The sequence below is a fragment of the Gouania willdenowi genome, chromosome 6, assembly GCF_900634775.1.
Source record: "Gouania willdenowi chromosome 6, fGouWil2.1, whole genome shotgun sequence".
NCBI classification, from domain to species: domain Eukaryota; kingdom Metazoa; phylum Chordata; class Actinopteri; order Blenniiformes; family Gobiesocidae; genus Gouania; species Gouania willdenowi.
In genome coordinates this window covers 65,280,937-65,304,831 of record NC_041049.1, presented here as the reverse complement: position 1 = coordinate 65,304,831, position 23,895 = coordinate 65,280,937, and the positions used below count along the sequence as shown (strand labels likewise).

The following is a 23,895-nucleotide window of genomic DNA, read 5'->3' as shown; positions in this document are numbered from 1 at the left end:
TTAAAGAATTTCAAAAATTGATTTGAATTTTTCAGAAATTTCAGATGACCCCATTAAAATGCCAGGCGATCCCACATGGGTCCTGAACCCAAGGTTGAAAAAAACCCCTGATTTAGTGGCTCCTGAATAAATTTATTTCTATAGCTTTTATCATTTGCGGTCATCTCACACCTGAGGTATGACCAAAACTGACACTTGATTTGTTAATTTTCCACTATCTCTCTCTCTCTCTCTCTGTAGTACCATTGCATGCCCCTTGACAGCGCATCTGTATGTAGATTTAATGAACCTCTACAATATTAGGCGCTTGTATTTTTCCTTTGTTTTTATCACATGAATACAGCCATTTTTATTGCAAATTGTTGAAAGAACAATTTTTCACAAACAATTCCAAAAAATTCCTCTAAATTACACAAACATTTGTAACAAAATGAGTGAATTGAGAGTGAATTTAACTTGTATTTAAAACCAGGGCACAAAGATGTTAAAATGTTTCTTTTTTTCCCCACCTAAAATCTGAGGCCCAAGTGAGATCAAACTGGTCCGTATTTGTCCCCTGAACTAGAAGGAGTTTTATATCCCTGATCTATAGAGTGTGAAGAGAAGCACAACCTTTTAAAAAGATGTGAAACTTTCTGTTTATAAACCACAAAATGTGCATGCATAAACCACAAATTTCAATGTTATTTTGATTAATTTCTTCCTGGGAAAAAACTTTATTGTCAAAATGTATTTCTTACACCTGTTCCTAACAGAAAATGATGAAGGACAACAACCTGGTCCGTCACTTGGACGCTTGTGAGACGATGGGCAACGCCACAACCGTTTGTTCCGATAAAACCGGCACACTGACCATGAATCGCATGACAGTGGTGCAGATCTATGTTGCTGAGCAACATTTCAAAAAAGTGCCGGAGCCACAGATCATCCCTGCCAACACACTGGAGCTGCTTATCAGAGGCATTGCTGTCAACTCTGGGTACACCAGCAAGATTATGGTGAGCTTGAGCAATTGTTTTCCATATACAGTATTAGGATCTGGGGGTGACACGTTCAGCTGTGGGGGTTGATGACCTTCGATCCTTACTCATCTGCAGCTAATTATGAGTCATAACCGTAAATCTGCATTTGTTAAAAGGATTCAAACAAAAGTGTATCCGGAAAAAACTAAAGATAACTCAACCAAAATATCAGACAGGATTGTGTGAGATCAAACAGGCAAGCATTCAGTGTTCAAGCACACTTGGTGGTCCCACACTTCTGACATGGTTCTACTCTCCCTTTGGTTGGCTTTACCCTACCTTGGGAACTGGTTGATACCCAGGCTTTTCCTGCCTGTGCAAGCTGCTCCAGTGATTTTTTTTAACTTGACATTTTCTATCTAGTGCTGTTGAGGCCATTTCTATCCTGAACTGGTTTTTACTCCGGCTTCCTGAACCTTTGTTTTCTCGGAGGTCCCTAAAGTACCCAGCACTTTGCCACTTTAAATTACTTCATGAAGGAGCCATTCCACCACTTTCTATCCTTCAGCGACTCGCTATATCATTTTCCTAGATGCTAAATGGGATTGTCCTTGATGGATGGAATGACCTTGGCTAATACGAGTAGAGTATACTTGTTTTGTATCTCGCCATTCCTGATCATGTGCCTGGATTTTCTTAGCTTGAAAATCATTCTAACCCAGGTTGCTGCCTCATCAAGCTTAATTAGAACTCATCTTGCCTGCACATGGGATGATGTTTTGATTGTAAGGTCATCCATTAAAGTCTGTGTAAAGCAGAAATACATTTGTGTTATTGAGTTTTTCACACCACAGAAACATGTGTCATTGACCACTGAGTGAATTTGAAAGATGAAAAAAATGCAAATATATAAAATTAGGTCTCAAAATCATGAAAAAACAAGCACTTCTCTCTGCTCTGAAACGCTGGGGGCGTGTCAGTTAGAGGAGCTGGAACCACGCCCACACACGGGATAGCTGCCGCCTCCGTGTACTGTGTCTATAGGAGAGATAGTGCTTCTCCCATTGATTTTCCAAAAGTGCTCGGTTCGGGCCAAACAAGGTGTCAGCGGAAAAGTCTTCTCCGACCGAGTCCGAATATGTGCATCTCTTCCGGGTAGAGTCAGAATTGCGCCCTCTAGAGGTAAAACACAGATATGTGGTGCAAGTGCTCATTTCATGGAAAATGTGGCACCAGCGGACACGATTTATTCCCTCAAGTCCGAAAATGTGATTTATTTTTGGCTAGGGGCCGAATTGTGCTGGAGGCCGCGGAAGTTGGGTGTGCTTCAGCAGCAGGGTCGGGTTTATGCTAATGATGGCTCTGTTACGTATCGCGGCTATGATTTCTGACCCACCCGTTAAATCCTGTACACAGAAATTTGAAACAGTTTTTGAAGCTTAGCTCCACAATTAAATTATAAATGTGTGAATGGCTTTTTACATGTTTTGAGGAATACATTTATGACCTATTTAATGTGTTTAGAAGAAAATGGCTGAATTTGCCTTACACTGACTTTAAGGCCCTTATTGCTGGTTGTAGAGCTGCAGAGTCCATCATTGGACCTCTGGTTTCCCTCTCTGCTGCTGTAATAATAAGCTTCTTGCCCATGATGAACAGGATGGGGGAGACTCTACTTCCAGTAACACTTCTTTTCGGAAGGATTAATTGTCCACACACAAGCTGCCACTGTGTGACGTAGTCTCTGGTCTTGAAACAAAGCTCAGTACCTTCCAGGTCAATGATGATCAGTACCTTGATGTGGTCTGGGATGTGGTAGTACTTCAGAGCTATTTTGATTAGATCTTGGGGAATGGATTCAAAGGCATCGGCTAGATCCTAGAAGTTGTCTTTCTTCAACCTGGCTTCATGTATCATCTGACTCAGGACACCAGTATGTTCCAGGCACCTTGTGAAGCCTTAGGTGTGGTAACCTTAGGTGTGGTACAGGCTGTGGTGGCTTGTTATTAATCTTTCACTGACTTGACACTTTCTCAAGAACTCACTAATTGACTCAGACGCCAAGGATGGGAGATACTGCATTTCTTCAATGTTGTTGTCTGTACTGTTAGAGTTAAACTGTTAATAAATGGAAAAAACTTCCTTGAGAGACAGTGGGGAAAAGATTTGTGATTGTTAAAAACAGAGAGGACTCAAGAGCATAATCCGGAAACAACAGACTGGACTTACCTGAGATGATGTTTTGGGAACTCTTTTTTTTTTTAAAGACATTTAAAACTCAAAGCTGACTAAAGGTTGACAAAAAGTTTGACTAAAAGGCCCTTATAGAATAGAATAGAATGCTTTTATTGTCATCATACACAATGTACAATGAAATTAAAGGACAACTCTGGTGGTGCAAGAGTATATAATAATGGACCTGTACCTCTTCCCTGAGGGTAGCAGTGAGAAAAAGGGTGTGCCCATTGCTAATTAACTACAATAAAGCTATTAGAGAAAAAAAATGAAAATAAATAAATAAATTAGATATGACTAAAACCAATTTGCAATTCTGATTTAAGACTAAACCTTGCACTAAATCTAAAAAGGCTGCCAAAATGATCACTGCCATCTATTAAAACCAACTGGGAGTGTCAAGACAGGAGTCCTGATCACCACAGAAAGACTAGACTGAGAATAAACCAAACTGATTACCAACAAAGTAACTGACTAGGGGAAAAATCTGGATCGAGACCAAAACACACAAATTCAACCAAGGTAAACCACAATTCAGGTACAAATCTCATCGAGATTTGAACCCAAGACCTGTAATTTTGTAGGCATACAACCAAATTCACTTAAATAGCCACAAAAAAGACAAATAAACCAACAGATCCAGACCACAAGAACCCAAAAAACCAAAGCATCCCAGATCATAATCCATGAAATTATAAACATACAGAAACAAGCCAAAAAGGCAGAACCAAATTCATCAGACTGCCTTTCTTTACAATAAGCTTTGCTGTCCAACTTGTCGACTAAAACAGTGATGCATATAAAACTCATTCTCACACATGCCTAATATTCATTCCTATGCTGCTTTTCAACAGCCTGCTGAAATAGAAGGAGGGCTCCGTAGACAGGTGGGCAACAAAACTGAATGTGCCTTACTGGGGCTTGTCCTCGACCTGCATCGAAACTACCAGACCATTCGCAATGAAGTTCCCGAAGAGAAATTCCACAAGGTCTACCCATTTAATTCCGTTAGGAAGTCCATGAGTACTGTGCTAAGAGACTACAGTGGCGGCTTCCAAATGTTCAGCAAGGGTGCCTCTGAGATCCTGCTCAAAAAGTAAGCTGATGTCTTCTGCTCGTATGTCCTTGGAATGAGTTGTATTACAGGAACAGTGTTGTGTTCTCTCAGGTGTTCGAAGGTCTTGACGTCCAATGGAGAGATCAAGATTCTTAGAGCTCGGGAACGAAATGACCTTTTGAAAAACGTTGTGGAGCGGATGGCATCAGAAGGACTGAGGACCATTTGCCTCGCCTACAGAGAATTCCCTACGAGTGAAGGAGAACCGGATTGGGAAGATGAGCCACAAATCATCACCAACCTGACGTGCATTGCTGTGGTTGGCATTGAGGACCCAGTCCGTCCAGAGGTGCATCATTACCATGTTTACACAAGAGTTAGCAAGCTAACAAAACAGCTTAGACGGCACATAGGCAACTGTTGACACGTTTCCATTGGCGGTATCGGCTTTACAAGGCTCAGCAGTCCTCGCTTTCGGGACCCGATACTGTTTTTCGGGACCGTTTCCATTGAGCACCAACCTCACACATGAAACTGCCAGACTCCACGGATTGCAGTTTTTTGCTGTCATCCTCACAAGATTGCCAACAAAAATCAATGGTGGCCCAATGCTTCCTGTGTGAGTTGATGACTCTACACTGTGATGATTCTCTGAACTAATGAGTGTCTGCTTTGTGCCTACGTCACATTTTCGTACCAGGGCTACTTTTTTTGGAACCTCAACAAAGGAGGTACTAAAAAAGGCAGCATCAGGTGGAAACGGGAAAAAGGAAAGTAGAGCTGAGCCGAGTAGACCCGATACCCACAGTGGAAATGCACTATTCTATCACAGCAGGGGAGGGGGTCCAACAATGGGATAGTCTGATTTCAGGGTTAATATTCAAGTCATTAAATTAGACCAAGGGCTACATGTGTACATTGGGCCACCATGTCCTGACTTCAGAGAATGAACACTAAAAATACTGTAAATCTGACTCTGTCACATTGTCATCTTAATTTTCCTCTTCTTTGAACCAATCAGGTACCAGAAGCCATCCGGATGTGTCGACGAGCAGGGATTACCGTTCGCATGGTAACGGGGGACAACACCAGCACTGCTCGAGCCATTGCTGTCAAGTGTGGCATCCTGCATCCTGCAGATGACCACTTGTGTATGGACGGAAAGGAGTTTAATAAACGTATCCGCAACAACAAGGGCGAGGTCAGAACGATGAAGGGAGACCAATACTTATGCTGGTACTTCATAACAGCGATTTAAAAGTATCTTCCATTCACCCTTCTGCAGATTGACCAGGATTGCATTGATAAGATATGGCCAAAGCTGCGAGTCCTTGCTCGATCGTCGCCAACGGACAAACACACTTTAGTCAAAGGTTAGAATCAATTCATTCAAACCTGGTTACACTGAGCATGAATGAGCATAACAAAGACGTGCCTGTGTGCTTCTTTCTCAGGTATCATTGACAGCACCGTGATGGAGCAGAGGCAGGTGGTGGCAGTGACTGGGGATGGGACAAATGACGGCCCGGCCCTCAAAAAAGCAGATGTGGGCTTTGCTATGGTATTGAACGCTGCAGCGTCACCAAAACAGCTTAACAAGTAGATTATTGACAGGGTGGTGGAATCAAGTTTTCTAATATGTTCTGATTCGCAGGGCATCGCAGGAACTGATGTGGCCAAGGAGGCGTCCGACATTATCCTGACGGATGATAACTTCAGCAGCATTGTTAAAGCTGTCATGTGGGGCAGAAACGTGTATGACAGCATCTCCAAGTTTCTTCAGTTCCAGCTCACTGTCAACGTAGTTGCTGTAACAGTGGCCTTCACTGGAGCTTGCATTACACAGGTGAGATTGATGAAAATATCAGCGACATCAGTGTCAGCTTGTCTGTCCATTTTTTTTATTTTTTTCCCCCAACCATGTCTGCATTTGTTGTCTAAAGTTGTCCCCACATGTAGTCTAATCATTTCTAGACAAATATATAAAAAAAAAACTTTGGTCACACTTTGCTTGAAGTTTTATACACAAAGGCTAACATTAACCTTACCCAAAAAAATGCCAATATATAGCTCCAAAGGTGTCATAATTCAGCAAAAGGTGTCATAATTTAGCGAACAACACTTAATGACAGCCTTTGTGACACCTTGTACATGCTGATGGTAGATAATGACAGCATAATGTCTGCCTTATGAATAAAACTTCAATTAAAGTGCTGGCAAAACGTAATTAGAGGAAAATACTTAAAACGAGAGGGCAGGTTTTTTGCCCAATGATTTTAAATACCAACATGTGCTGTTGTTTGAGACATGTTAAAACTAAATATTGCATTAATCTTTAGTGAAATGGGCCCTAACCTAGTCCAGCTCTTGTTCCTTTTAAGATACTTAAGATACACATTTGTATTTCAACAAAAGTGTAAGTTTGGATGTATGACTTTAAATAAAATACACTCTCATCAAAAATTGTATTGTATTCATAGTTTTTTGTGATGGTATTCGAGGAGCAAAGTCATAATGTACACCGTATTTATGCACACACAAATCTAAATCCAGATGAGGTTGTATTCAGTATAGTTGTCTATGTTTGCAGGACTCCCCGCTGAAAGCTGTGCAGATGTTGTGGGTCAACCTCATCATGGACACGTTTGCTTCGCTGGCTTTGGCCACAGAGCCGCCGACTGAGGCGCTGCTTCTGCGAAGACCGTACGGACGCAAAAAGCCACTCATCTCCCGGACAATGATGAAGAACATCCTGGGACATGCCATCTACCAGCTAACTACGATCTTCATCTTACTTTTCTGTGGTCAGTGAATCCACTGCTTCTTCAAAGATTGAAACAGACCTTTTGACACGACCAATTATTGGTCATCTAATTTGTGCCACCCCTGGTTTCTTAGTTAAACCATGTTGAGGCTCCTTATGTTCTAATGATCTTATTCTTTGATATATTAATGGGGATACAATTGTGGAAATATTTCTTTTTAATAGAAGATGAATAATTTCATGCAGCCTTAAGGCATAGCACAAGCCAGTGTCTTCCTTGTTCCGAATAAATGCAGAGGATTGTGGCAGGAAGGCATCCAACATAAAATCTATGACAAATTAAACATGTAAATCACTCAAATGACTTCCATGCCAGATTGGTTGAAGACCGGGTTAACAATGCCTGCTATCGGTACTGTTGAACTACAGTGTAAAGGTGAAAATTGGACCACATTTGGTCAAAGAAGTAGAGAAGGAAGGTGTGTTCGTAGGAAGAGGAAAATCTAGGATTCTGAATTTTGGGACGATGACAGAGAAAGCTGGAGAGTTGGTTGACATGATGCCGAGAAGGAAGGTGGATATTCTGTGTGTCTAGGAGACCAGGTGGAAAGGTAGCAAGGCTAGGGGCGTAGGAGCAGTGCTCAAGCTGTTTAATCATGGCCTGGATAGGAAGATAAATGGAGTAGGGGTTTTCTTGAAGAATGACTTTGTTAGAAATGTTCTGGAGTTGAAAGACAGAGTGATGACTTTGATTCTTCAAGTTCAAGGTGGAGGAGAGACTGCATGAAGGATCAGCTTTGACAGTTGACTGACAGATAAGGTTAGACAGGAAGCTCCATTGACTATGATGTTTGCAGCAGGGAGCAGGTGGAGGAACTTCTAGAGAGGTGGAGGTATGCCATTGAAAATAGAGGAATGAAGGCTAGCCACAGCAAGAAAGAATCCATGCATTTGAATGAGAGGAACCCAAGTGTAGCGATGAGGCTACAGGGAGAAAAAGAAGGTGGAGGATTTTAAGTACTTTGGGTCAACAGTTCAAAACATTGGAGAGTGTGGAAAAGAGGTGAAGAAGGGTGTGTGCAAGCAGGTTGGAACAAATGAAGGAAAGTGTCAGGTGTGACGTGTGATAAGAGAGTAGCAGCAAGAATGAAAAGAAAGGTGTGCAAACGGTAGTGCGATCAGCCATGTTGTATAGTTTAGAGACAGTTGCACCGAGAAAAAGACAGCAGGCAGAGCTGGAGACAGCAGACATGAAGATGTTTAGGTTCTCTTTGAAAGGGAGCCTTGCTTTGGCCGGTTAGCTGGCTTGTTGTCTTGCACACACAAAGTAATGAAATAAAACGTACAATAGGTGGCGATATGCACCTAATCACGATTGTTGCAACACGTCAATAACCAAGAAAGAACAAAGAGGTTCTCTATGGGAGTGACGAGGATAAATATCAGGAATGAGTCCATCAGAGGGATGACACATTAGATGTTTTGGAGATAGTCTGAGACACCAGACTGAGATGGTTTGGACATGTACAGAGGAGGGACAGTGAATATATCGGTAGAAGGATGCTGAGGTTGGAACTGCCAGGCAGGAAGTCAGATTTATGGATGTAGTGAGAGAGGACATGTCGTCGGTTGGTGTGAGAGAAGAGGATAGGGTTAGATGGATACAGATGATTCGCTGTGGTGACCCCTGAAGGGAACAGCAAAAGGAGGAGGAGAGGAAGAAGAAAATGAATACATTTGTGGTTTGATAACCAATACCAACTTTCCCTTTCTTACATTGTAATTTTGCTTCTGGAGGGGAGCTTTTATCAAACTGCTTTTGGGATGATGGATTTGACGTACTAACAATCAGGGTTTAATCTGTGCTAGGGATGGTCAATGTCATCCCTGGCCCCCTGCTGGCCACATTACTGAATGTAGGCTGCTTTATTACTTACAAAGTTGTAAAAGTCCAATTCAAGCTCAAAGTTAAATTCAAAGTATACGGCTTGTGTATTATATGGCTCTATTATAATTAGGGCTATTTCATTGCGTAATTTACCACGCTTTTTCTAGCTGTCTATGGATTTTTAAGCCTGTTATATGTATGACCCGGTTAAAGACATTTATGAAAAAAATAACAACTAGCATAAAGTATCCAAACCACCACATTAAGCTTGATACTCTGTGATTGTGCTATGGGGAGGAAAGCAGACACAAAGCTAATGACCTAATGGCCAGTTAGCATAATAAACTAGCTTTACTTGGACATAGTTTGCCTTGGAATAATTGTGTCTGTGGTCTTGAGGCTATTGCTGACACACACAGGGTCGATGACCTCATGACAATGCCAGACTATATTGTAGGCATATTATAGTATACTGCTTTTTAGTAATTATTCGTAGGTTGATTTTAGAGACACTGAAATTATTTTAGAGAACTTTGTTCATTATTAAGTGTTAAAATAATCTATTGGTTTTCCCCTCTTCTCTTGCCCAGGTGACATCCTCTTTGACATTGATAACGGCAGGAACGCCCCCCTCCACTCCCCACCCTCTGAGCACTACACCATCATATTCAACACATTCGTCCTAATGCAGATTTTTAATGAGTTCAACGCTCGCAAGATCCACGGGGAGAGGAACGTGTTTGAGGGAGTCCACAGGAACCCCATCTTCTGCTCCATCATTGCAGGAACCCTCGTCACTCAGGTGACACTAAAGCAGTCCTGCCTGTGTGGGAGGAAACGCATTTATTAATTTAAACAATAAGGGAAAACATTTGTATTTTTTCCTGCAGGTTGTGATCGTGCAGCTTGGGGGAAAGCCGTTTGGCTGTGTTGCTCTGACTCTTGAGCAGTGGCTGTGGTGCGTCCTGCTCGGCTTCGGCAGCCTGCTGTGGGGACAGGTGAGTTACAATCACAGCTGTTGTTTGACACCAACCTCTGACACTATTGTGTTACTGCAGGGTGAAACAAAGTCTTATGAGCCTATTTTATTATTTAGTGAGTTAAAGTGAGCGGACTCCCTGTTATGTTATGTCACGTCACGTTACGTTACGTTACGTTACGTTACGTTACGTTACGTTACATTACGTTACGTTACATCATAGGGTTATGGTTCGGATCATATCATATCATATTAGTTAGGTTGATTGGAGACTCTGAATGGCCCATAGGAGGGGCGCCCTGTCCAGGGTGTACCCCTACCTAACGCCCAGTGTGAGCTGGAGATTGACACCGGCAAACCCCCACAACCATGAAATAGGACAAGGCGGGTCTGAAAATGGATAGATATTTATATACACACACATCACACATATTTATTTATTTGCAGTTTGTTTAATATTTATGAATCTCTAAATGTGCTAATATAACATAGTTTGTGACACAGTAAAAGATTAAAAAGCCTCTGCTGTGTCACAGATAATTACTACATTCTACATTACTACAACTCTTGGTTTGGGGCCCAAAATTGGGTCGGGGACCCAATTTCAATGTGTCGCAGGCAAAAAGCAAAAAAAAAAAAAAAAATTTTATCGTGACTTCTCTAATATATATATTAAACTAATAATTTAATATAGTGCTTATATTAGTTTTCGTATTACTTTTTTCATTTTCAATTACACTTGGAGATAAAAGCTTTTATTGGATTTTCTTTGTCATAAATGCTGTAAAATGAGTGTTGACTGTTAAAATGGTTTGACTATTTCTGATTTTATGTGCTTTGATATTCTGTATTAAATAATTCATTAATTGTTTTCCAAATGGATGGATGAGATTAACTGTTCCATATTTTCATAATTTTTTTGCCTTGTGAGTGTGGCTCATAATCTAAAATGTGATGTTAGGTACATTTTAGTGAATGTCAAGTACTTTTTTCACCCCACAAAGGAGTGAGAATTGATCATGTCATCACTAATATAAGCCAGTCCCTAAGGCTTTAATGTTTGTTTAATGTCATGTTGTTGATGATAACTGCGGCTGACTTCCCTCACACTCAGCTGGTGTCCAGCATTCCCACCAAATGGCTGCGCTTCCTGACCACGGCCGGTCACGGCACGCAGCAGGAGGAGATCCCAGAGGAGGAGCTGGAAGAGATGAAGGACCAACATGAGATCGACCACGCAGAGATGGAGCTGAGGAGAGGCCACGTGCTCTGGTGTCGTGGCCTCAACCGCATCCAGACTCAGGTACGGGTTTACTATGAAGGTAGATTTGTTGCAAAATGGGAGAGCTTGTAGAATGTATTGTGAGCTTGTGTATAATTTTTTTTTTTTATACACAACTCACACCACATTCTACAAGCTCGCTACATGTATCTACCTTCATATTTACAATCCAAACCACAGCAGCATCAACAGGTTTCTCCTTCTTCTGTGGAGGAGTGTCTCTATAATCTGTGTTGGCAGTCACAGTATGACTGAATGGAATAGTGACCTCCCCTGGACACTGGCTGCCATTGACTTTTAGAACGGTTTTCGCTTACATCTATTTTCTACGGTGGCTGGGAAGTGTCAGGTGAATGCATTTACAGAAACGAACACAAATGCAAAAAGGTCACAACACGAATGCAAAATTGCCACAATGAAAGTGTTTCCGCAACGGAAGTGTGTCCGACGGACCGGTATTATGATATGATAGCCTGATATGAAAAATATGAGTATCCTAATCAACTTTCAGAAATCAGAATCAGAAATGTTTTTAATGGCCATGTACAGTTTTAAGGACAGTACAAGGAATTTGTCTTGGTAGTTGGTGCACAAAACAAACAACAAAAAATAAAAAAAACAAAAAACAACCCAGCAACAATAATAATAATAATAATGATAAATATAAAAGATGAGGGATAAATAAAGGACAGATAGAGAATAAAGGATAAATAGGATAAATATATATATATATGTCATCATGGAGGTGGTGATCGGGGGTGGGGGGTGGGGGGGGGGGTGTTCATGTGGATGGTGGCAGAGGGAAAGAAGCTGTTTTTGTGTCTGGAGGTTCTGGTCCTGATGGACCGAAACCTTCTTCCAGAAGGGAGAGAGTGAAACAGTTTATGACAGGGGTGGGAGGGGTCGGCCACAATCTTTCCTGCACGCCTCAAAATCCTGGAGGCGTACAGGTCCTGGAGGGAGGGCAGATTGCAGCCGATGACCTTCTCTGCAGAGTGGATAATACGCTGCAGTCTGGCCTTGTCCTTGGCCGTAGCTGCAGCGTACCAGATGGTGATGGAGGAGCAGAGGATGGACTGGATGATGGAGCTGTAGAAGTTCACTATCATCTTTGTTGGCAGACTGAACTTCTTCAGCTGCCGCAGGAAGTACATCCTCTGCTGAGCTTTTTTGATAAGGGAGCTGATGTTCAGCTCCCACTTGAGGTCCTGAGTGATGATGGTCCCCAGGAAGCAGAAGTACTCCACAGAGCTCACTGTAGAGTCTCCCAGGGTGAGGGGGGTGAGGGGGGCTGGATTCTTCCTGAAGTCTGCTATCATCTCCACTGTCTTTAAAGCGTTGAGCTCCAGGTTGTTCTGGCTGAACCAGGACACCAGCCGGTCTGTCTCCCACCTGTAGTCAGACTCGTCTCCATCAGAGATGAGACCGATGATGGTCGTGTCGTCTGCAAACTTCAGGAGTTTGACCGACTGGTGAGAGGAGGTGCAGCTGTTGGTGTACAGGGAGAAGAGCAGAGGAGAAAGAACACAGCCCTGAGGAGATTCACTTACTTTCATATGTGTTTAGATGTCTTCTTTTTGTTCTTTTCTGTTCTGGCGGGTTAAAAACCTCCGCCAGAAACGTGTCCGTCTGTAATACCGGTCCGTCGGAAACGCTTCTGCTGCGGAAACCCGGTGGCCGTGAAGTGTCAGGTGAACGCATTTAAAGAAATGAACACAAATGCAAAAAGGTCACAACACGAATGCAAAATGGCCACAACGGAAGTGTTCATATATTTCTGCTGGCAAGTGTTAATTCAGTTCAATTCAATTCAACTTTATTTGTATAGCGCAAGTTGTTTATTGTGACTACATCTGATATGGGTTGTTGGGATGGATTCATGTTGGGGCTTTTTGTCATTCTAATGCAGACACTTGGACATAATGGGATCCTGTTGTACTTTTCTGTACTGTCTGCAAAAAAATAAAGAAATTTGGAGAGAAAAAAACAAAAAAAGGCGATCTCACACGCTATTTAGATTTTGTGCATTTCCAAGGGTACTGAAACGCAGCTATAGAGTCACTCTGTTGTCGTCAACTCTTGTTGTTGCAGATCCGTGTAGTGAATGCGTTTCGTGACAGCGTCTCGCCGTACGAAGGCCTGGAGACACCGGAGTCCCGCAGCTCCATCCACAACTTCATGACCAACCCTGAGTTCCGCATCGAGGACTCGGAGCCTCAGATCCCACTGATCGACGAAAACGAGACCGAGAACGAGCCCCCGACCAAACGCAACTCCGTCCCTCCAGCAGTGACGGCGCTCACCGCCCTGCCAAACGTCCTGTGCTCGCCCAGCCTGAACAATAACGCCATGGACCGCATCATCCCGCTGCATAAGGACCCTTCCCGGCCTGGCCTGGCGCCGCCTAACTCGGTGCCGTTGCCGCCTTGTCCGGGAAGTCCTCTACACAGTCTGGAGACGTCTTTGTGAAGCTCCGCCCCTGCAGGCCTGAGCAGGTGGTGCTAACTTTTTACTCATAGTACTGTTTTGGTTCCAAGTTCATGGAGAACCAAAAACCTTTTTCCACTGTTTGCTTCCCATCCAGAGTCGGCCTGGATGTGTTTCTGAGATCGAGGAAGCAGAGAAAGATTCCACTTTTGTTTTGGTTCAGTCCGAGGAAGCTCGTACAGACTTTTTGGACTCTGATTTATTGTGTAGGAGGTTTGTGTATGTGTGTAAGTGTTTAAAGGTGTAGTAACTTCGTTCTAATTAGCTTCGTGTCAACCTGAAATGGGTGTTATCAGCTAAAAGACGGGGACTGCAGATGATCTGAGATGTTTGGTTTTTAGGTTTCATGTATGTGTTCGATGTGGATTTGATCCTAGTGTTTCTTTTTTAATGTTCTAGTTTGTTCAAACGTGAAATAAAATACATGAAGTATTAATATTACAAGCTGTGATGTTCTCGCTGTTGTATGAAGAGAATTTGAAATGCAACAGTATCGACAGCAGATTATGCAACTAGCAACTCTCAAAAAAAGAACAAAAACAAATGGAAATGGACAAAATTACTTTAAAAACACAAAACAACAACAACAAAAACCCATAAAACAACAATACACAAAGAAAAGACAAAAACACACAAATCCATGACAAATCCATGACAAAAATACACAAAATTTGTTCTTTCCTGTATTAATGCTTAGAATGGTCATTATTCTTAATGCTGACATGAATGTTGATAATGTGGCCCACAGATCAGAAAATCACAATTATTTGGCCCCGGCTGTGAAAAAAGTTACATATCTTACTTTTTATATTGATTTTGATAGAAAATGGATAAAGTTGTTTGCAATTTATTGACAGTGATGTTACTTGTACTTGATATGTTTTAAAATAGTTAGTTGCATTTCTTCACCCAACCGTTACTGATTAAATTATGTTTTGTTTTAAAATAATCAATGGATATTGTTAAACTACAAAAAATGAAATGACCAGACAACAATCAAATGCATCACATCATAGCCGACCAACCACATTATTTGTAATGCACTGCGCCAAAACAGCATTGAATGGAGGTTATTCTCTCAGTTGTGGAGCTTTTAAATGTAGCTATACTTAAAGCCTGATCATTTTTTTATTAATATTTATTTATTTATTTATTTAAAAAAAAAAAAGAACTGTACATTTGACAAATCTTTTATTTTATACAGATGCCTTTGTTGAAAATAAATCAGGTTCCAGTTGTGGTAGATTTCATCTCTTCCTTTTCAAGTTTATACATAATGTATGTTATACTGTATGTAAGGGAACCGTGGCAAGATATATTAAAAGTAAGTTGTAAATTTTACTTTGAGTACTATTATTTTATTGAGCTACTTTTTACTTGTACTTTAATATTTTCTGTATGTACTTGTACTTGATAACAATTTCAATCCAGTAACAGTACTTCTACTTGAGTAGGATATATCAGTACTCTTTATACCTCTGATTATATTACATTACATTATGTTATATAATATTATATTATCTTCATTGACTCCGGTGTCATGGTCTGAGTTCACATCGTACTGAGATTGATATGCGCATGTGCGCACTAGCGAAAAATGAAATTTTGCTAAAAAAATAAAAAAAATCATTTTTGTTTTCAAGGTGAACGGACACGTGTTTTATTTGTTTATTGGATTATGTTAGGGTTAGGGTTATAATCTGAGCACGGTCTGAGTTCACATCGTACTGAGTTCCTCTTAAAATCTCAATACGTGACTGCTACATACTGAGATGTACCCGTACTGGGTTATACTGATTAAAAAAATAGTTACATTAGGTTAACTGTTTTTTTAGTGCAATGTATATTATAATCATGTTTTTTTTGGAAAATAAATTATTTATTTTCGTATGGAGCTCCTTCTTGTCGGTGTCGGTGATGGCGTCCCCTTCACCATGAATAAGATTAACTTGTCCGTCATTTCTTTGTGGCGTTGGAACCTCTCCTACCTGGTATATTTAGCAGTTGTACATTTTTGTACAAGAAAAGGAGCAATTCAGCACTCGTCAAATAACATTAGCTTTGAACCTTATATTTTTTTTTTCTCAGCACGACGGAAGTAGAAAAAAGCTAAGCGGAAGTAGCATAAATGCATTTTTCGGTAGTGCGCATGCTCATAACCGATCTCAGCCCGATCTGAACTCAGACAGTGACAACGGGTTTACACTAATGTCCGGTGGGAGGCGGTAATGATCTCTACGTTGTTTGCCGTCAAGAGGAAGAAGACGAATCAGTAGAAGAAGAAAATAAAATCTGTAGAAGAAGAAGAAGAAGAAGAAGCACAGGACTTTTCTATCATCAACAAATCGTAAACACTGAGTAAGTTCCTCTGTTAGGTTTCAAATCTTAATTATTTCCTCAGTTTTTCTGCGATGTAAACGAAGAAAATGCTAATGCACTTACCCAGAAATTAGCTGCGGTTCATGCTACATTTGTAACGAGGGAGACACATTTTATAATATGTTCAACATACCACATGTATTTGGTTATACTCAACATTATACAGTGGAGAAAGGAGGCAGATATTAACCAAGTTATACCATGTGGAAGCGAGATACATGTTATCAAACCATCCCATACAATAGGTTTATATTGGGTTTACATAGTATAATGAAAGTGTGTGTGTGTGTGTGTGTGTGTGTGTGTGTGTGTGTGTGTGTGTGTGTGTGTGTGTGTGTGTGTGTGTGTGTGTGTGTGTTCCCCACCAGAACTGAGAATGGGTCGATCCTCCAAAGACAAGAGGGACATTTATTACCGTTTAGCTAAAGAGGAGGGATGGAGAGCCAGGAGTGCTTTTAAGCTTCTACAGCTGGACCATGAGTTTAACCTGTTCACTGGTAAGATATATATATACACACACATACACATTTATTTTTGAAATAGCTTTGTTGTCAAGTTACAAATTACTAATCAGATGTAAGAATATTGACCAACAAATGAATTATAAGTAAACTAATATGCAGAGGTGACAAGTGAAGAAGTACAACTACTTTGTTACTGTACTTAAGTAGTTTTTTTCTGGTGTCTATCAGAATCAGAAATACTTTATTTATGTTACTTGCATTACAGAGGCTGAAGAACTATCACAAATAAAAAGAATAAACACTAAACAAAGAAAGACAAAGAAAAACATACATAATTAAGTAAAAGACTGTTGATTCAATACAAGTGCACACATTACAGTAGAAAAATAAAATAATAATAATAATACAAAAGTACAAATCTGTACTTTACTATTTTAAACAAATATCTGTACTTTACATTTTAAAAAGGAGCTCGTTACTTTTAAAACTTCGAAGATGACGTCACAACGTAAAAAGACTCAAACCAACAACAGCTTCTGCTGCGTGTGAAAGGTTTTTCAGCAACACAACTTATTTTCAGACCAAAAAGGTCACGTCACCATTCTACAAACCTGGAGATCATGGTTCTCCTGAGGCTGGATGAAAAATGTTGGCAGTTTGAGCTTTTTTTCTGTTAGGCAGGTCCTTTAGTTTAATGGTTAATATTTTCAAGTTTTTAAAAACGTTAAACTTAAAGCTGCTCTGGGTTGAATTGAGCATTTGCATTGTTTTTTTTTTAAATTATTTTATTTACAAATGTTATTTATTATGAGTGCTAAATTCCCCATATGTTCAAAGGTAACAGAATGAACGTGTTTCTATGTACCAGTATTCTACAAGTTCTTAAAAAGGTAAAATATATGGACTTTGCTGGTTTAAAAACTGTTTTCTTATTGAAGGGACATTTGTTTTACTTTGTACTTGATTACTTTTTACTTTTACCAGAGTCATTTCTTATTTAAGTATCTATACTTTTACTTGAGTACTGAAGACTGGTGCTTTTGCCACTTCTGCTAATATGTAAATAGAATGATATAATGCTGGTTCTTTGTCTCTTTCAGGAGTCCACAGAGCGGTGGATCTGTGTGCGGCCCCTGGCAGCTGGAGTCAGGTCCTCAGCAGGAAACTTAGGTCACCATTTATTATCACTGGGTCTCAAGCCAACGCTCTGCACACGGCTGTGGTTTAAAGGCTTTTCTTTTTATCCTTCACAGAGGGAAAGAGGAGCAGCAGGAGGTGAAGATTGTGGCGGTGGATCTACAAGCCATGGCTCCCCTGCCTGGAGTCACACAGATACAGGGAGACATCACCAAGGTGAGCTGTACACATAGGGATTGGATGGTAGAGGGTGAAAACAGGAGGAGAGCAGATGTTCCTACGTTTCTACTTTACGACTAGTGCTGAATGTGACAGAAAGTTCACATTTAATCTGGCTTTTACTGCAACAGGTGGCATCATGCAACAAAAAAATAAATAAATATACAAAACAACAAAAACGCACAAAATAACAAAACAAAAAAATGCACTATAAGACAACAAAAACACTAAATGACAACTAAAACACCCAAAAACAAAATAAAATGCACTAAAAGCCAACTAAAACACACTCAGGGTGCTTTCACACCAGTATAGTTCCAGAGAACAGCTGATAATTCACCAGTGGAGCAGCAACACATTTCTTTGACGTTTTGCGTTTCTGCATTTTTTTCAACACTTTCTGTGTTTGTGTGCAGTTCAGTCGCTCGAGACTTCAATTCTGAGTCCAGCCAAAACAATCACAACACACTATGGGACATGAACACACAAAACGACGACCAAGAAACACCAAATAATAACACAAACACACAAAACGAGAACAAAAACACACAAACCTTTTTGTTCTTTCCTTTACTAACGCTCAAATCTGTCATTTGGGAAGTTGGGACTTACGTCACAGATGACGTTAGCGGTAGTGAATAAATGGGCGCCATCTTAAAATGGGGGAAAACAACTCGTCCGCCTCCTATTTGTCTGATGACAAAAACGTTTTTATTTCAATACAGGAGTGATCTCGGTACGGCACACAACTATCAAGAAACACTAGCAGAAGAGGCCAGGGGACGATTTAAGGCTGAGTTATCGGTGCTAGGGATATTATTGTCCATACAAAGTCCCAACCAACACTTGATGAACAATCCAAAACATTTCACATACCCTGATCTTTACAATTACCTAATAAATTAACCTCGCACAGTAAAAATCAGCGATAGAATCCTCACATGCCGTTAATCACCGTGTACTGTATAACGGAGCTACAACAGATATAAATACAACATATTGCCATTGAGAAAAAAAACTGATCCTAACTCTTCACTTACCCGTTATGAAATGTAGAGCACATGATATAAAAGATTATATCTATTGTTTTTTTTTTACATTGGACAAACAGCCAAACAGCTCTTCAGCATGGTGAAGCATTTTCTATTACAACAGGAGTCAATACGTTGTTAACCTTGTTTTATTCCCAAACAAATATGGCGACTGGTGTTGCTAGGCAGATATGTCACAACTTACCCGGATGCTCGACTTCCCGAATTATTCTGAATGTTGATAACATGGCCCTCAGGTTAGATAATCACAGTTTTGTGGCCCTGCTGTGATAAAAGCTGCCCATGTCTGATATATATTTGATATACAGTATATTTGATGTATATTGTCAGGTGTCGACGGCTCAAGAGATAATTCGTCACTTTGAGGGTCATCCGGCCGACCTGGTGGTGTGTGACGGCGCTCCAGATGGTGAGGCTCCGCCCTGTCCTGATCAGTCCTGTCTTTCCCTGTCTTAGTCCTGCTTTTGTCTTCATAGTAACCGGTCTCCATGACGTGGACGAGTACATTCAGGCTCAACTGCTATTGGCTGTCAGTAAACGAGTGTGTATGTGCGCACATGGTGTGTGACGGCGTGTCCAACTAACCACAGTTTTTCTCCTCAGGCTCTGAACATCACCACTCATGTTTTGAAGCCAGAAGGAACGTTTGTGGCCAAGGTGAGTTGTCCTGTAGTGCAGGCAGGTGAGACTTCCGCACCTCCGCTCAGGTAGATGGCGCCGTAGAGCCACTTTGCTGTGCAGCGCCATTTCTGTAGTAGAGGCAGTCACAGTGGCAGAAGCGAACAAATGGTAAATAGTTTTGAGTCATTTTGTCCTCTGAATGATCAATATCTTCTGATGAATATTTACAGCAACTTGATTTTTCATCTCTGTGTTTAATTTTGATATTAACTGGGTAGAATATCGCAAGATATTGTGATATTGTGATAATATTGTATCGTGACCCAAGTATCATGATACGTATCGTATTGCAACATCCTTGCCTTTGCTCACCCTATGAACCACCCTAGTGGGGAGTGTTATAAGGAGGTTTGAGCGCCTCCATTGGAAACACATTGAAAGCACATTTACACTTTGTCTAAATTTAGAAATATCGCTTTTATTTTGCGAAAAACTGAAATGGAGTTTCTGTGAGTTGTTTCCTAACGAGATGCTGTGTGCATTGTAGATCTTTCGTGGTAAAGATGTGACCCTGCTCTACTCTCAGCTGAAGATCTTCTTCAGCTCCGTGACCTGCTCCAAGCCTCGCAGCAGCAGGAACTCCAGCATCGGTGAGTCTCGCTCACACTCGTCCAACAACATGTTGTATTTAAGCAGTTCTACAGTTAAAACGGCTGCGTTTTAGATTCTGAATGCAGGAGACATTATTTGATCTCCTCAATGTTTTTACTTCTACTTGTTCTTGCTTTGATGCACGTGTTTAGGAATGTTTTACCCTCACATCACTTAGTCAAACGCATCCAATCTGACACATGACTCTTTCATTCTTTCTGCGTGCAGAGGCCTTTGTGGTGTGTCAGAACTACTCTCCTCCTGCTGGCTACGTTCCCAACATGTCCAACCCTCTGCTGGATCACTCCTATGGTACACTGGAAAGGAATCAAACATTAAGCACAAAGTCAGGCCCGTTGGATCTGTTTCATCACTGATTTAATGACTCGTTTCACTTCAGTTCCTGCAGCTGGGATCTTTATTTCAAACGTTGACTAACAGCCAATCTATGTCCATGTTTGGCCAATAACTGTAGCGTGCGTGCGTGTGAGCATTTCCCCAATGCATGTGTACTTTACTTTTAGGATATTACATTTAAATACACTGTAGTGTTTAAAATGACTGTTCATCACACAGTCTTGGTACAACACGCTTCAGTACAGATGTTCTCACCTGGTCATTCGAGACCCAATGATCAGTTGATTCCAGTGAATAAGCAACAAAAACCAAAAGGAGGAAGTAAAAATAAAAATGTATAAACTGGATTTTTTTCTGCAGGAGTTTTGACTAAAAGGTGCCTCATTTATCCAAAGCACGGTTTTATGACGTAGCTTTAGAAAAGGTCCTATGTATGTATTTATTTCTCAGTCTCCCCACGGTCGTGAAATTCCTGGAAAACTTAGGGAATTAGAAAAAGCAATTTTCCAGTCTTGAAAAGTCATGGAATAAAACTGTTTTGGAAATATAGCCTGTTTTATTTTAATGTTTAAAAGCCAACTTTCACTATTACTAAGTTATGTTCTGTACATCGCTTTTAATAAATGTCTGCAGATTAAAATTATAATCTTATAATTAAACATGGCAGCACTTAGTTGTTGTTTAATGTTGCATTCAATAGCTGATGCATCGTTGTTTAAAAAATATTGCAAAATAGGTGTCAAAGTAAATTGCACTATTGTACGATGCTATATGATAGATAACTTATGGACACAACTTACATTCCCTGTGCCACAGTTTTGCTACTAACCATGGCACACTGTCAGACCTGTTACAATGGTACACTGTTTTTATTTTTTTAGATTCAATCTACATTTCCAGTATTTTGTCCAAGCTGTGTTTGAGGTCTGATCTCTTTTGTTTCAGACGTGGACTTTAACCAGTTGGAAGGTCCGAACCGCGTCATCGTTCCCTTCCTGGCATGTGGTGACCTCAGTGCCTTCGACGCAGACAGAACGTACCCTCTGCAGGTGAGGAGCCTTATGACTCAAACATACTCCTCAGAGCTTACATACTCAAACGCATCGCCATGCAGTGGTTTCCATTAAAATCCTATATTTCCCACAATTCTTAATGCTTCCCTATAGTCCTTGTTCTCCTTCTGGGACATGTCAGTAAATTCGTAGCTTTTCGTAGCTCGTCTGCCAGTCTCTCCTCTAAGCTTGAGTTAATCTCTCCTGCTCTGTTTCACCAGGCAGTGAAATGCAGGTCGGTCTATACAATGCCAAGCAGTGGGCTGGGCGATAAACCGGTTCATACCAAATACGATACATATTTTCGTTTGAATTTTTAATATACCGCCGTACCGGTGTATTTGATTACACAACTTTCGGAACGCTACGCTGCGCCGCGTTTCAGACTGGACCCTTTTCAACGTTTCACTTCTTAATATGAAGGTAAACAGTAGCGCTCTGGTGTTAGTTGCGGTGTGCATCATACGTGTAAATGGATCAGAAAGACGCTATTGAAAGCTCTGAAGCTGCATGTGAGCATGTGCCTGTGTGCGCACGGCTCTGCTACAGGAGTACAACACTCGTGGATACAGAGGCACGGTTAGCTTAGCATATCAGCAGTTTGGCAGTAATACACAAAGAAATAGATCAAAGGATCACGATTTGGTATTTCTGTAACGCGGAAATAAGTCCTGGTGGAGCTGCAAACAAAACACTACCTCATTCATCATAAGAAACACCACACCACTGAGTATACAGCATTTAAAGCTAGAAATCAAGCTAATGCTAAAGCTAAACTAGCGTGGCAAAGTCACAAACTTGTATAACTACTAGTGTGGAATTATTCTACAATATTCACTCATCATGACAGTACAATAGACCATCCTAAGTCAATCTACTGCAGTAATTTCTCTCTCTACCAGTAGAAAATGCTGTGAACACCTGATTATGCATGGAAAAAAAAAAATCCTGTCATATACTGTGAAACCGCCCAGCCCTAACAACAACTACAAGTAAAATCTGAGCTTTGCAGTTAATCAGTACCGAGTGTGTTTTAGCCTTTACAACGTCTCACACAAAGAAACCCTGGCTTTGTTAAGCCCAGCTCAATCAATGGTGACTAACTTTCCTTCGTTCCCAGTTGGCTGAAGGCAAAGAATACCAGTACACTCCTCCGACCCAGCCGCCCATCCACCCTCCTTACCAACAAGCTTGTCAGCTACGCAGAGACAACCAGCTGTCTAAAGAAGAAGCACCATCAGTGTGTCCCAGTCAGGACCAGGACCAGGACCAGACTGGAACCAGCAGCTGAGGCTGAATTAATCACTGTATTTTTTATTATTGATTTTAAGCTAAAATATTACTTTCAATTGATTGACATTCAGATTAAAAAAAACTGATGTAATGAAATAAACTGTATTGCGATGCCACCTGTTTATTGCCCTCAGTTTAATTATATGGAGCCCTGCTAACAAACCCCACAAATAACTAATTCAAGAAGTTGTAGGAAATATGAAATTTTCATATTTCCTACAACTTCTTGGATCCGTCACTCGTTTTCAATGCAAACAAACTACATAAAGTGACATTTTGTGAATAAAGTTGCTCTTTTTAGTAGTTTATAAAAAAACAAAACATGGTGCTTTAGGGGACAAAGTTTACACCAAAGACAAGGAATTTTGACACGGTGAATTACTCAGAGGCCACACGAGGGCACTATTGGGATGGTTAACGTGACCGGATGTGAACTGTAATGCAATAACATTGCATCGCATTATAGTTTATAATTTAGTTATGCATATTTAAAGCATTGTTTCTGCAGATAGTGTTTTTATTCTCTTTAGAATCTGTAATTTGGAGTTATACTATATTTCCTCCCAAATGTAAAAAAAATTCTGATAAAACTTTTGGTGACTCGATTTAGACGAGCTGAAGTGAAAATGTCACCAATTAGTACTTTTTTTTAACAACATGAGGTGTTAAACTGCTTTATAATAAACCTCTTAAATTTTAATTTTAGCTGATTTGTTATAGTGGCCGTGTGTGTGTGTGTATATATAAAGATTGAGGACATTAATTTAACAGAATTGAGCTGCAGAGGAATGTGAATGAGGTGGAAAGAGGAGGAACCACGCCACACGTCTTATTCAGGTACAAAAAGTTTAGTGAGAAAATAGAATTGACCTAGTAGAATGTAGCAGTTTGAAAAAAAAAAATGAAAAGAAAAAACATTTATTTACATGTTTGGCTTTAAGGTCAGAAAATAAATCAAGCCATTTAAAAAACAAAACAGATAACTTAATCATAAGACCTGGAATGTGTTTTACATT

At 40.5% G+C, this 23,895-nt stretch overlaps 2 protein-coding genes across 2 annotated transcripts in view; both read left to right on the top strand.

Moving 5' to 3' along the window:
* The window catches only part of LOC114464752 (plasma membrane calcium-transporting ATPase 1-like), a 29,048-nt gene extending 15,187 nt beyond the window's left edge, over positions 1-13,861 (top strand). The window contains exons 9-20 of the mRNA XM_028449264.1: positions 756-998; positions 4,052-4,293; positions 4,366-4,603; positions 5,276-5,455; positions 5,540-5,627; positions 5,709-5,815; positions 5,909-6,100; positions 6,845-7,058; positions 9,497-9,708; positions 9,797-9,904; positions 11,000-11,188; positions 13,259-13,861. Coding sequence (XP_028305065.1) covers positions 756-998; positions 4,052-4,293; positions 4,366-4,603; positions 5,276-5,455; positions 5,540-5,627; positions 5,709-5,815; positions 5,909-6,100; positions 6,845-7,058; positions 9,497-9,708; positions 9,797-9,904; positions 11,000-11,188; positions 13,259-13,636 — 2,391 coding nt within the window. The 3' untranslated portion in view covers positions 13,637-13,861. The remainder of the gene's footprint in view (positions 1-755; positions 999-4,051; positions 4,294-4,365; positions 4,604-5,275; positions 5,456-5,539; positions 5,628-5,708; positions 5,816-5,908; positions 6,101-6,844; positions 7,059-9,496; positions 9,709-9,796; positions 9,905-10,999; positions 11,189-13,258) is intronic.
* A 2,014-nt stretch (positions 13,862-15,875) lies between these two features.
* On the top strand, positions 15,876-22,999 carry ftsj1 (FtsJ RNA 2'-O-methyltransferase 1). Its single transcript, XM_028450098.1, has 11 exons — positions 15,876-16,012; positions 16,402-16,530; positions 17,598-17,667; positions 17,751-17,850; positions 19,236-19,314; positions 19,382-19,434; positions 19,509-19,562; positions 20,074-20,176; positions 20,406-20,489; positions 21,480-21,583; positions 22,707-22,999. Exons 2-11 carry the CDS (start codon positions 16,410-16,412, stop codon positions 22,875-22,877), a joined length of 939 nt encoding a protein of 312 aa, XP_028305899.1. The 5' UTR covers positions 15,876-16,012; positions 16,402-16,409; the 3' UTR covers positions 22,878-22,999.
* The last annotated feature ends 896 nt before the right edge of the window (positions 23,000-23,895 follow it).